Raw genomic sequence first — 12,324 nt, 5'->3', positions numbered from 1 at the left:
GGAGAAGTTTGGCCACGGCTGACGGGCGGTTCGAGGAGACGTCGACGGCACGTTGCTTTCCACACGGTGACTCTTTTCAGCCGCAGAGCCAGACAACCTGCTGGTCCCCCCAGCCCAGCTGACTCTTAGAGAAACGCAGCACGGCAGACAGAGATGCCGCGAGACCCTCCCTGTCCCCCGGTGGCCACGCCCTGGACGGCCGTGTCCCTTGAACCCTGCGCACGCACGTGTCCACAAAGAACAGCTCGTGCCGGGGGACACTGGCGTTCCCGCGCCTTCCTCCCGCCGCGGGTTCCCGACTCCGCCCGGCGCGAGCCCCTGGGCTTCTCCGGCCGCGGGCCCTCGCTGCTCCTCCGGGGTCAGGGTGCCGCTGCCTGGCGCCAGCGTCCCTCTCGAGGGCGGCCCGCCGTGATCCTCAGCAGCTCCGCATCTTGTCTCTTCCCATCTGGCGGCCCGCCGTTTCTCGTGGACACATCCTTCTCCTGAGGACCCACCTCCCGCGGTTCCAACCTCCGCTCGCCAAACGTGGCCTCCCACGGCCTCACGCCGCGTTCCGCCCCCACCCCCGCCTCTGCTGCCACGGTCGCAGGTGCCGTACCTCCTTGCGCCCTCGGGCTGTGTCGCCACGAATTCGCCTGCGGGACTTCACTGGTAACACTGCCACGAGTTCTGTGTAGTTTTTAATCTGCCTGCTTCTCTCAGAGTGTGTTCATTTGCTTCTGATTCCTTCAAGTTTTCAATCCTATGAAATACTCTTATTTTGTGATTTCTGTCAGTTATTCAAACGTCTGGTGTCCTCAGAGGTGCACCCGCCCCCCCGCCCGGCTTGTGTCTCTGGACCGCGAGCTCGCCTTCCGTGGACCTTCACCTGGGGGGGCAGTAAACGTGGCGCCCGCCCTCCATCAGACAGCCGTGCGCGTCGAAGTATCGGAGGCGAGGGGCCAGGCGCTCAGACACAAATACTCAGAACGCACGGTCGTGAGCTGCAAGACGTCGCTCACACTTTGGAGGGCACTCGGGGATGGCCCGGCGTCTCCCGGGCCCAGCCCCGCCGCCAGGACGCGGGCAGTGACCGCGCCCGATGGCCCGGTGCTCACGGCGGCCGCAGTCTCTTCCAGAGCCTCGGTCACGTCCGGTGCTCCCTCCCTCCAGGTGACAGCGGCGATGTCTCCCGTGCTCCCCGTGTGGCGCCACGTCTGGACTCTCTTGCACCGGTCCGCCTCCGTCCCCAACAGCCCGCGAGCCCCACGGGGCATCTGTCGGTTCCGGACCCAGAACACAGCCCGGCTCCAAACCGCGCCCAGTTAGTAGCCCCAGGAATCTACTTCACAAAAGTCCAAAAACGGTTTCGAAAGTTGCCTCGGGAAACGAGAAGCTATACCTGTGCCCGGATTTCTTCCATGAGAGGGGTCTTCTCTCCCCTTCACAGCGAGATGCCCCCCGTTGCCCCCCACAAAACCACGTCCCTAACGGAGAGACGGCTGCTCGCCGGCCACGAGACCCCTGGCTGCGCAGAGCCGCCGTCCCTTGCCAGCAAGGGTTTCGTTCACGCGCACGCACGCAGGTGCTGGTTCTGTTCTGGTTCTGTCTGGCTGTGTCAGGAGACGGTGGACCAGAGTGGCCGTGGGGACGCTGACCACCCTCACTGTGCTGCGACGGCGGGGGGCTCCCGGGGCCCCGTGGCCAGCCCCGGGGACACCGAGGGGCCGAAGGGGAGCGCGGCGGCACGCCGCGTGTGGGTGCCTGGGTGCAGGTGAGCACGTGCGTGTGAGCGAGCGGCCTTCGCCTGTCACCTGCCGAACATCCTCTGTGTTGTGCCTCAGAAAGGGCCCCTGGAAGCCTTGCTGGGCCCTGCACCCCCTCGGTGGCCAGACCTGCCCAGAGGGCGTCCACGGGGGCGGCGTCCGCAGATGCCCTGTGAGGGGCCGGCAGGAACTGCACACACACGGGCACACACACGCACGTGCACACCCTCCAGTAAGCACAACCTTGCAGCAGGCGACGAGACCCTGGAAAACCCTGGCATGAGGTGTGGTCACGGCTCTGCGTGCTGACAGGCGGCTCTGCGTGCTGACAGGCGGGTGGCAGCGTCTGGGGACGGAGCCACTGGGACGGCCACGCTTCTCTGGCTAAGGGTGTGAAGTAAAATTGAAACTAGGAAGCACCTGGTTTGGAAAGAGCGTGAATCTTGCAGCTGCCAACGAAGTGACAGAGCCCGTCTGGGAGGAGCCCTCACCTCCAGGGTCTCCGTGGGCGAGGCGCGCTGGCCCCTGTGCTGAAAGGGACTCCTTGGGGAGCACCGCCCGTAACGCACCCATCTGCCTGCTAACCTGCCTGCCTGTCCACGTGGAGACGTTTCGGAGCGCGAGCATGCTCTCACGCCAGGTCAACACGTACTTACGAAGCCTCTGCTGCGCGTCGGGGTCTCTGCCAGACAGACACTCTGGCGAAGGGCAAGGCCAACACCCGCCAGGCCGGGGCGCCCCTGGGCTGTCTGACACCGGCGGGGGCGGGGCACAGGTTAGTCCCACACCCGTGCACACAGCTGTAGCCCCGTGTGGCCCACGTCCTGCCCCGCACGGTCACAAACTCCGATCTGCTGCTTGGGGTCCCCGGCCGGCTGCCAGGTTTCTGGGATGCTCCCTCGTGGGGCCAGCGTGGGGCCAGCGAGGGGGGACCGCGTCTGGGGGACCGCGTCTGGGGCTCCGCGACGGCCACGGGGCAAACTCCAGCTGTGAGAGGTTCCCGATTAGAAATTACGTGGCATTTCTGTTGAAACGATAATTTGTATCTCTTTGAGATTTTTCACTAACACGATAACCAATTTCACATGTATCTTAAACATTCTTCTTGATTACAAAGTGAAAAACAGCTCAGGGCGTGTGTGGACAATGATAAAGGGCCCGGCGGATCGTCCGTATCTGTCAGGGCTGCACAAATCCCACTGTTACTGCAGAGACACCGCGCTGATAGAGAAAAAAGAGCCCGGAAAATCAATGCGCCTTGAGCTGAGCAGTTGCTAAACACACAGAAAACATCTCTATCCAACAGGCCAAGCGCTGTGAAAATTCCCAAGCCCTGCCCTGGGACAGCCGAGGAAAATTTAATCTCTCCAAATCCTCACCAGGGCACTCCATCCTGCAGCCCTGACAGCCACACTTATAATTAATTATACAATTTCGATGGGAATATCGACTAAACAAAGCTATAAATCATAGAAAAAGTCAATAGGCATGGACACATTCAATCATGTCCCGGCCAATGATTACTACTCTTAAAATACAATAATTATTTCCAGAAGCCAGCTTGAATTAAATTTCTGTCAGACGGGTACAAGACCGGTGCTTGATGAAGGGCGCGATGGATTTTGGGGCCGCGTCCGGCGCAGGCACATCCATCCTGAGGACGGGTAGTTTGTCCCGTGGCCGTGGGGCTGCGTGCCTCGCCGCGGCGGTGGCATGGCTCGTCACGCCATTTATCTTGTCCCCCGTGGCCGGTCCCGACGACCCTACTTCCTGTGCGTGAGTGACGCGGAGGCGGCTTTTCAACGTGCCGGGTCGCGGCCAGGGGCACGGGCATCAGCGTGACCCCGCCAGGTGTCTCCGAAGGCACGGAGCCCCCGGGGCCCGCAGCAGCAGGGGGGCGGTGTGGCCGGCCACCCAAGCCTGGAGGAGCCGGGCAGACGCCCCGCGGAGGCCCCGGGCCCGGGCGCGCCCCCGACACGTGAGATTCCTGACAGACACGACGAAGGGGCACGTGGGGTCTTCCCCAAAACACCATGCGGAAACCTATTCTAAGTCCGTGCTGCATGTTTAAATCTTTGAAATTCAAACGTTCCCCTGAACATTCGAACTAATCTTCCTCCCTCTTAAAAAGTTTCACATGCGGATAAATACGGAAATAAAAATCATTATGTCCGACAGTGACAACACTTGTCATTTGTAACAGCAGTACCGTGAGCTCTGTCCAGATGTCAGCTCTGCCCACGATGTGGGTCCGTGTGCACTGGCCCCCCATTTCCAGAACACATGCCGTCTCCCAGGCCCCCCGCACCGCCCTGGCTCAGACCCCACGGGACGTCCTTCTGGCCCACCTCCTGCTCCTTCCCGAACGGTCCGGTCCCTGGCTGCCCCCGTGCCAGCCCCGCGTCCATGTGTCCGCTGCTGGACCCTCGGCTTTGATACTTCCCTGGAGGCCTCACTGCCCCCCGCTCCGAGGCGTTGCCTCTGCGGCAGGGGCCCCTGAAAGCCCACCCTGACTCTGAGCTCAAGAAGTCACACAGCTGCCCAGAAACAGCGTGGCATGCCCAGTCTCCCGGGCACTTCACCAGAACAGTGCCTTGGGCTCCCCCGTGCCCCCAGGTCCCCGGGCCCAGAAGTCACAGGGGTGCTGTCCTCTTAGGTGCAGACGGCAGGCAGGACACGGTCCTTACCCTGGTGCTTCCCGCCTAGGGAAGCAGCCTGGGCTGTAAGCGTCTGCGTGCTGAGCTGGGCGCTGCGGAGGCTGCGGAGGGAAAGTCACCTTGCCTGGGCCTGAGGCCCCTCGAGGACGTGACATGTGGTCTGGCCAGGCCCGAAGGGCAGAGCCCCCGCTGGGACAGGCTGGTGGGAGGAGCAGAGCATCTGCTGGGTCCCCTGCACGGGGCGTGGGGCCGGGGGAGCACACAGAGGCTCACCGGAGGCCTGTGGCTGCGGGCCTGGAGCTGAGCCTGACTCTCTGTGCAGGAGACAAGCCCCTGGCTGGGCTCTGGGCTGGGGGCGCACTGTGTAGGCTCCTGCGGCGAGCGAGAGGCAGTGGCCCCGGGCTGGTGGGGACAGACGAGGGGACGGGGACGGGGGCAGTGCCCGTCGCCCGGCACTGACACGGGCAGAGCTCCACTTGCGCTGAGGGGAAACTGAGGCACAGGCGCAGCCCACGCTCAGCACGGCTGGGCTCCCAGAGGCAGAGAGGTGAGAACAGGGATGGCGGGGCGGGGCCCACAGTCCAAGCACCACCCCCAGGCTTTGGCAGAAAGACGTCCCTGACATGGTCCCAGGGGTCTTGGAGGCACGGGGGCCGGACCGCCAGGGTGCGGGCGGACTGGGAGCTGAACAGGGGTCGGGGTGGGGGGGGGGGGCAGCTGTGCACAGAGCCTCTACGGAGCGGGGTGGGGGGAGGGAGAGCACGAAGGACAGAGGGCGGGCAGGTGCCCCACCCAGGGCCCGCCCCTGCGCCACGGAACCCCGGGGGCCTGGAACCGGCCACACGGGGGACGCTTAGGCCTTGGAGACTGGCAAACACCACACGTCACCTGTTGGTCTACACGAAACAGACACCGATAAGCACGTGACAAACAGGCGCTGACCCCGTCACGCGAGTCTGGTCGCCCCGCACGGCCTCTCCGGACTCTGCAGGGCACGCGGTGGCTTCGGGGAAGAGGGCGGTTCCCGCGGGACCAGGGCTCCACCGACTGGTTTGAGATGCGCGTTTCACGCACACGCCCTTGGTCTTGCACACGTGCACGCGCACAGCCACGGAGACGCCAGGTCAGGTGCGTCAGCCGTCCGAGCACCTGGGGCACCGCCCACACAGGGGCCGCCCGGGCCGCCCAACAACCAGACGCTGGGCCAGCAGCCGCAGCCCGGGGACAGGGGACAGCGGGGCTCACCGCGGTGCCGTTGTTGTCGCGGAAAACCTCCTGGTTGAAGTAGTGGAAGACTTTCTTTTCCAGCTGAAGCATCACCTGGAAAGGAGAAGAGGACGCCAGTGTGGGCAGAGCAGGGATAGCGCCTCCCGCACAGTCCAGAGAGCCCAGCTCCAGGGGCCACGGTTGAGGGCTCTCCTACCTTCCGGTCGTTGTCCGACTCGCGGAATATCAGCTTCACGACCTCGTTGGTGTCGGCGGCCCGGACTGTCTGCATCGTGGCCTGTGTGCAGAGAGTCTGGGAAAGACACAGAAGGGACTCAGTCCCCGCACAGAGGGGCCCGCAGCCCGTGTCCCCTGAAAGCAATCAGCACACCTCCTGGCCTCTCCCCCCTGCCCCGTCCTTTCCAGGCTGCTTCCGCCTGGCTCCACGCGTCCCCGGAAAGGGACCGCGGGCCCGCCACACGGGAGCGGGAGCACGACCAGCTGACCAGGCACGCTCTCCAAGGGCAGGCCTGTCGGGAAGTGCCGTGCACCTCTGGCGGCCCCGGCCTCCCTGCCCATCTCTGTTCCCCGTGCTGCCCCCGAGCCGGCGGGGCCTGGACCCTAGGTCTGCCGGAGGCTTCGCTGAAATCAGCACGAGCAGCGGAGGGGCGGGGAGGTCTCTGCCCTTCACGGTGTCCTCACAGCAGGCTGGGGACACCCTACGATGAGATCTGCCTCAGGTGGGCAGTGGGACAGGACCCGGAAGGCAACGCCCGGGAGCACAGAGGCCACGCTGGGTTTTTGGGTCACCCCCAGGGCCGCAAGGCTGGGACACTCCCCACAGCACACCCCAGTTCATAGACTAAGTTAAATCCAGGCTTGCCGAGAAAACTCCTCTAGTGTCAAGCTGGGTATGAGGCAGGAAAGGTGTGGATGGGTGCAGGACACTGGAGACCCCCACCCAGCGGGGCAAGCCTGCCCTGGGCAGTGAGAAGTCGCAGGCTGGGTCACGGGTACTTAGGAATATGTTCAACAAAAGAAGTTCGGGATGTGCTGAAAGGAAAGACCTTCACGGGAGAGGACAGAGGACTGGGGAGCTGGCCCCCACCCCGTGCTGCGGATGACGCTCTTTCCTCGTGGGAAGGTCCCGTCACCAGGGTCCATGTGCACAACGTGTCCAGGAAGGGCAGCTGGAGGCAGAAGGCAGAGCCGAAGCTGCCTGGGGGCGGCCAAGGAGAGTCCACCCCGGACCGAGGCCTGTCTGTAAACCACACCTCAACGGAGCCGCTCTCTAAAACATGGCTCGATGACTTTTATTTAAGAAAGAACACTGCAGGAAAACAACGAATTCTGACTTTTTGAACACATCCTCCACCGAAGGCCTTTGCGAAGCTGGACACACGTCCCCCAGGGGAGAGTGGCGTCAGCCCGGAGAGGCCCACTGAGGGGCCAGTTTTGGTGGAGGGGGCAGGGACCCCCGGGACGAGCCCCCCAGCCCCTCTGCAGACCCCTCCCAGGTTTGCTGGGGACACACACACACACACACACACACACCGCCCAGCATGCGGCAGGGGAGGCAGCGGCCACCGCCACCGTCCCCAGAGCGTACTCCAGGACAGGCCATTGACATTCAGAGCACAGATCAGTTAGGCAGGTCAAGCCCCCAAAGTGGCTTTTGGACTCATGTGTCACAAATCAGTCTGGCCGCCTTCAAGCGGTGAGGATTAGAACAAGCACAGAAGAATCTGGAGCAGAGCACGGCCACCCGGCCGCCCCAGCCGCAGTCCTCGGAGGTCCAGCTGCATCCAGATGCTAATGCGCTTAAGTGGCTTAAGCACTTCCGTGAATGGGGGAGGGCCCCCCGGGCAGGCAGACGGCCATTGTGGCCACCCCAGGACGCGATTCAGGGGATTCTCCCTTCTTCTCCCAAAGGCACCTGCTAGAAACTTTTTAAAGAAATTGCTTTATCTGGCCATTTCGGGCGGGCTCCCAAAGGATAAACATCTGATCAGCCCGGGCTCTCTGAGAGGGCCGCCCTGTGCCTCCTGCTCTCCGGCCCTTTCTCTGCACCCTCCCGTGGAGCCACCGCATTCAAGGGGTTTTAAAGAAGTGATCAGGCCTGGCCGCGGCCTCGCCTCAGCTTTCAATCCGCAGTCATGGCCAATCATGCAGAAACGTGCCGGGGCCTTTCCGCTCGCCTCCTCATGGAAGGGATTTTTCTTTTGAAAGGAGAAAAAGAAATACCCCAAATGCTATTTCTACAGAGCCATCCAAGATTTATTTCATTATCAGCAGCCACACGGAGGGGCGTCAGGCTGGACGTTCCTGCAGTCCGTCCTCTTGGCACTCGAGCACCTGATTTTTGTCTTGGAATCTCGCGGGGGCCGCTGTCGCCAAGGACGCCCACCTGTCGTGTGGCGAAGGAAACTCCCGTGTTTCTTCTCAGTGTGATGACTTTTGAAGCAGGCTGCCGGGACGGGGTGTCCCCAGGACCCGGACCCCAGTGTCAGCCCGGAGGGCCACTGCCAGTGTTTTCTGTGAATCCTGTCATTCACGGCCTACCTGACTGGCCCAGTCCTCCCCCATGGCCCAAACCTCTACCAAAGGCAGCACGCGTGGACCCTTCCGGCCGGGCCATCCGACGCCGGCTCGCAGAGCCCACCCCCTACCCTCTGCTGCAGACAGAAGGACCCTGCGGTCCATGGCAGCAGGGACGGGGCGCGGGCGGGGCTCAGCCCCCACTTCAAGCACCAGCTACACCGGGCGGCTCAGCAAAGTCCCCGGTTTGGGTCTCCTTCTGGGCCTTACTGAGCAAAGCCTGATCCGGGGGCAGCTTGGGATGGGATACGCCTGTTAGGAAGGACGTTCCAAGGTTCCATGCGGTACGTTTCAGTCTGTGTTGGTAAGAAGCATACACAACAAAAACGTATAAACGTAAATTTAAAAAACTCCATCAGGAACAGAGCCTGAACCAGAGTCTGCGAAGTTTCCCTGTTTGGACGGCTCAGTGTGTGAACTGAAGTAAAAGCCGGGATGCTGGGCTGTGTCCACCCCGAGAGGCGTCAGAAGGGCCGAGGCCCCCAGCTGCACGGACGACGGCCGTGACGCTCCCGCCCGGCCGTGAATGTGGCTTCTGAGCAGGTTCCCCGCAGGTGGCAGTCCCTCATCCAGGGACTGTGGCCGGGAGGGGGCGGAGGGGCAGGACGGCCAGCACTCACTCCCACCGTGCGGTTTCCCCAGAGTGTGTCCGCTGGACATAAATCCCCGGTCCGGCCTCTGTCGGCGAGGCCCGCGTGGACGGGAACACGAGTTTGGTCTCGCTCTCCCCCGCAGATTCAGGAGAAGCCCCCCCGGGAGCGGGCAGGGGTCTCGGTCTCCCCCAGGCTCACAAGGATCCCCACCCCTGGCCCAGGCCCGCACACGGACCCCGCCACGCACGTTCAGATGCCGCTCGGGGTCACGGCACGGGCCGCTCTGGGATGCGGTGGGGGTGAGCCTGGGGTCAGCAGGCCCCTCGTCAGGGCCAGGACGCCCCATCCCCAGGGCTTGTGCGGGAGCCGCCGAAGCCACCGTGGCTGCAGGAACCAGAGCCGAGCTCCCGGGGACTTGGGTCCTCACGCCTGGAAAGACCTCTTCCAACGGCCTGCGTGTCCTGTGTCCTGGCAGTCGGTGGGCACAGTCCTGTCTCCGCGTTTTGACGCAAGTCATCTCTTTGTTGGTGGGGCCACGCCCTCCCTTCTGGCGACCGAGCCCACCTGCCAGTGAGGGCTGGGACCCACCGAAGGCCACGAGCACACGGCAGGTTCTCAGCAGACGGCCTGCCTGACCTGCCCAGAGCCTCCCGAGCAGGTCCACTCCCCTGTGCTGGGCAGGCAGAGCCACGGGACCAGGACCACAAGGTCCCGGAGGCACCTCGGAGCAGGAGGGCCGCCACACAAATTCATCACCGTGGCCTCCTGACCTGGCCACTGGCCCCAGCAAAACCCATCCCACATCTGCACCAAGGGGGCAGGGGCTCCTGACACCGGCCGGTATCTCACAGAGGCCAGATGCTCGCCGTCTGGAGGGGTGAGCAGGGCCGTTGTCTAGGGGTCCACAAAGAGGTGGGGGCAAGTTTTAATCCTGACTTCAGTTGGCAACGAAAACCAGCCAGGCCAGATGTCTGCCGACCGTTGAACATGCGGGGCGCGGACGGCGGTGCCCGGGCCGGGACCCCTCGAAAGGCCCCTGCCTTCCCTCCCTCCGCGCAGAGGCGAGAACACCACGGGCTGAACTGAGTGGATGCGGCCACGAGGCCAGCTGGGGCCCCACACAGACACAGTACAGGCAGGACTGTGGGAAACAGTCCAGCAAATTCTGAAGGAATCAGGCTACGGCCGCGGAAAGCAGACTTCCCTGTTTTCGCACCCAGACCCTCAGGAGGAGGCACTGTGACCTGGGAGAGCCTCACGCCACAGAACGGGCTTGGTGGGGGCACCCTGCACCTGCCGGCCCCCCCACCTGGCGCTCCCAGGCGAGGCTCCCGAGGTGTGAGCTAACCCAGCTTTAGCCACTTACGAGCCTCATCCCAGCAACAAGGAGAAAGGAGTAACCCATCTGAAGAAAGTGACGGTGGAGGAAAGTGTGCATCTGGCACTTCTCAGACATCAGTAACAACAGAGAAGGGAGGAGAGAAGGAGAAGAAAGGAGGGAGCGAGGAGGGGGGAGGAGGAGGGAGGAGGGAGGAGAGAGGGGGGAGGAGGAGGGAGGAAGCAGGAGGGAGGAGGGAGCAGGAGGAGGAGGAAGGAGGAGGGAGGAGGGAGGAGGGAGGAGGGAGGAGGAAGCAGGAGGAAAAACAAGCAGGAGGAGGAGGAGGGAGGAAGCAGGAGGGAGGACAGAGCAGGAGGGCAGAGGGTGGGGGAGAAGCCCTGAGCCCTGCCCCAGCCGTGTGCCCAGGGACTCGGGAGGGTGCTCCCTCCTCACTGGCGGCCTGGCCTCGGTGAGCCAGTGGGTGGGCTTGAAGACACATCTGGCCCGTGGTTCACACCTCTCCCCGGAACCGTGGCCCTGCCGCTGCTTTCGCCGGCTGACAGCCTGGTGCGGGACATGCAGACCCTTGTGAAACCGGAAACAAAGGAGCGCCCCAGTCTAATTTCAGCCCCAGACGCTCATGGCCCGAGTCTGGCCAAGGCGACAGAAGTCTGCAGAAGAAACGGACTGAAAACGCCTCCGGCCTTCCACGGAGGGTCAAGGAGCCGGGAGCAGGGAGGCCCCACGGGCATCGTGAGTCTCAGGGACATGCTTCCTTTGGCCGGCGGGCTCTCTGGCACGTCACGGACCACAGAGTCGGGAGGAGGACCGGAGCCGGCTGACCTCCAGGGCTGGGGGTGCAGCACCAGCCTCCGCGGGCGGGCCAGTGCCTCTCAGGGTCAGCTGCGGGGCCCGCGCCACCGTCTCCAGGACCCTTCCCAGGACCCTCCTGACAAACAGCTGCAGTAAAACGGCAGCAAAGCCATGCTATGGAGGCACGGAGTGAAGCGAAGCTGTCTGCCGGCGAACAGTGCCCAAGGCGGCCTCTGGGGTCAGGGAGGGGCTGCGGATGCCTCCGGAAGCCGGGAGGCCGGTGCCCATCCCGCGCAGGGCAGAGAACACAGTGCAGGAAGTTGGAGCCACTGTAAGGAACCAGCCTCTGCTGCCCAAAAAGGGGTGTGGGCCTGGGGCCTGGACGAACTCAGAAATGGGCAGGTGCCCGCGCATGGCCTTCTCCAGGGGCCCAGAGCTCTGTGTGCTCACAGGGGGACTTCCTCCCCGGAAACGGCAGTCTCAGCCCCGTCTGCAGGCCCCACGCACGCGCCCGGGGGCCCCTCACCTCCGGGAGTGGGGGCTCGTCTGACGGACCCGAGACCGGGATGCTGAGCTCCCACTGCTGACCCTAGCCGGGATTCACCCGGGCCCAGGAGGCGATCTCACACGCCCTCCAAGGGGTCCGCCCACGTTCGGAATGGGGTATCTGTGGTGCTGGAGCCACGTCAGCCACACGGTTGGCACGAGCGCGCACCTGACCCAGCGCCTCCTTCCCCCTTGTGCACCTGCGTCCGGGAGGGACGGGCGTGGAACCCCCACGTGAGACCACACTCGCCTGCTCTGTGCTGTGTGTCCAGCAAGAACCAGGCTGAGAACGGCTTGCGCTCAGGTCGCCAGCACGGAGCTGCTCCCCAGCCCTGGGACGGTCTGCTCCCGTTCCCTGGGACCGGAATCTTGGGGTTCCTTGCCCCCGCCCCCGGATCACACAGATGTCAGGGAAAGCGGTCCCTCAGCAGCCAGCGCTGGGAGGCCAGCCCTGCACGCGGCGCAGGCCGCCTTCCCCGAGAAACCATCGACCGGAGGCATGTCAGCGAGACCTGCCCACCGCCCCGTCGTTCTTGTCATTCAGTTGGCGGCTGAAAATAAAGAGGGGGCTGAGTGCCCAAGGTCCAGCTGGCCCCTCTCATGGGGCAGTTGCCGCAGAACAGGAAACGTTCCTAAAACGTTCCACAGGTTCTCCTTAAAACCAGTTAACGGAGAATCATTACCTTTTAAAACTGAAGTTTTCAAACGACTCTAGAAAACAGCTGGCTCAAGACAATAAACGTCATCTCGTGACACGGACGGTCCTCCCAGAGGCGCTGGCCGTGAGGGGCCCACACGATGTCCTGGAACTTGCCCCTGGCCACCTGCACACACCTCTCCGAGTCAGG

The 12,324-nt window shown here is 63.7% G+C and overlaps 1 protein-coding gene across 5 annotated transcripts in view; it reads right to left on the bottom strand.

Annotated features, from left to right (window-relative positions):
* The window catches only part of INPP5A (inositol polyphosphate-5-phosphatase A), a 172,934-nt gene that overhangs the window by 16,764 nt on the left and 143,846 nt on the right, over positions 1-12,324 (bottom strand). For all 5 annotated transcript variants that reach the window (XM_019432222.2, XM_019432220.2, XM_053910094.1 and 2 more), the window contains 2 exons: positions 5,826-5,921; positions 5,648-5,722 (listed from right to left, as the gene is read on the bottom strand). In XM_019432222.2, the coding sequence (XP_019287767.1) occupies positions 5,648-5,722; positions 5,826-5,921 (171 nt within the window). The remainder of the gene's footprint in view (positions 1-5,647; positions 5,723-5,825; positions 5,922-12,324) is intronic.

The sequence above is a fragment of the Panthera pardus genome, unplaced genomic scaffold (genome assembly GCF_024362965.1).
Source record: "Panthera pardus isolate Hobbes unplaced genomic scaffold, ASM2436296v1 HiC_scaffold_22, whole genome shotgun sequence".
In the NCBI taxonomy this organism is placed as follows: domain Eukaryota; kingdom Metazoa; phylum Chordata; class Mammalia; order Carnivora; family Felidae; genus Panthera; species Panthera pardus.
Note: the sequence above shows the minus strand (reverse complement) of the source record. Positions and strands in the feature narration are given on the sequence as shown.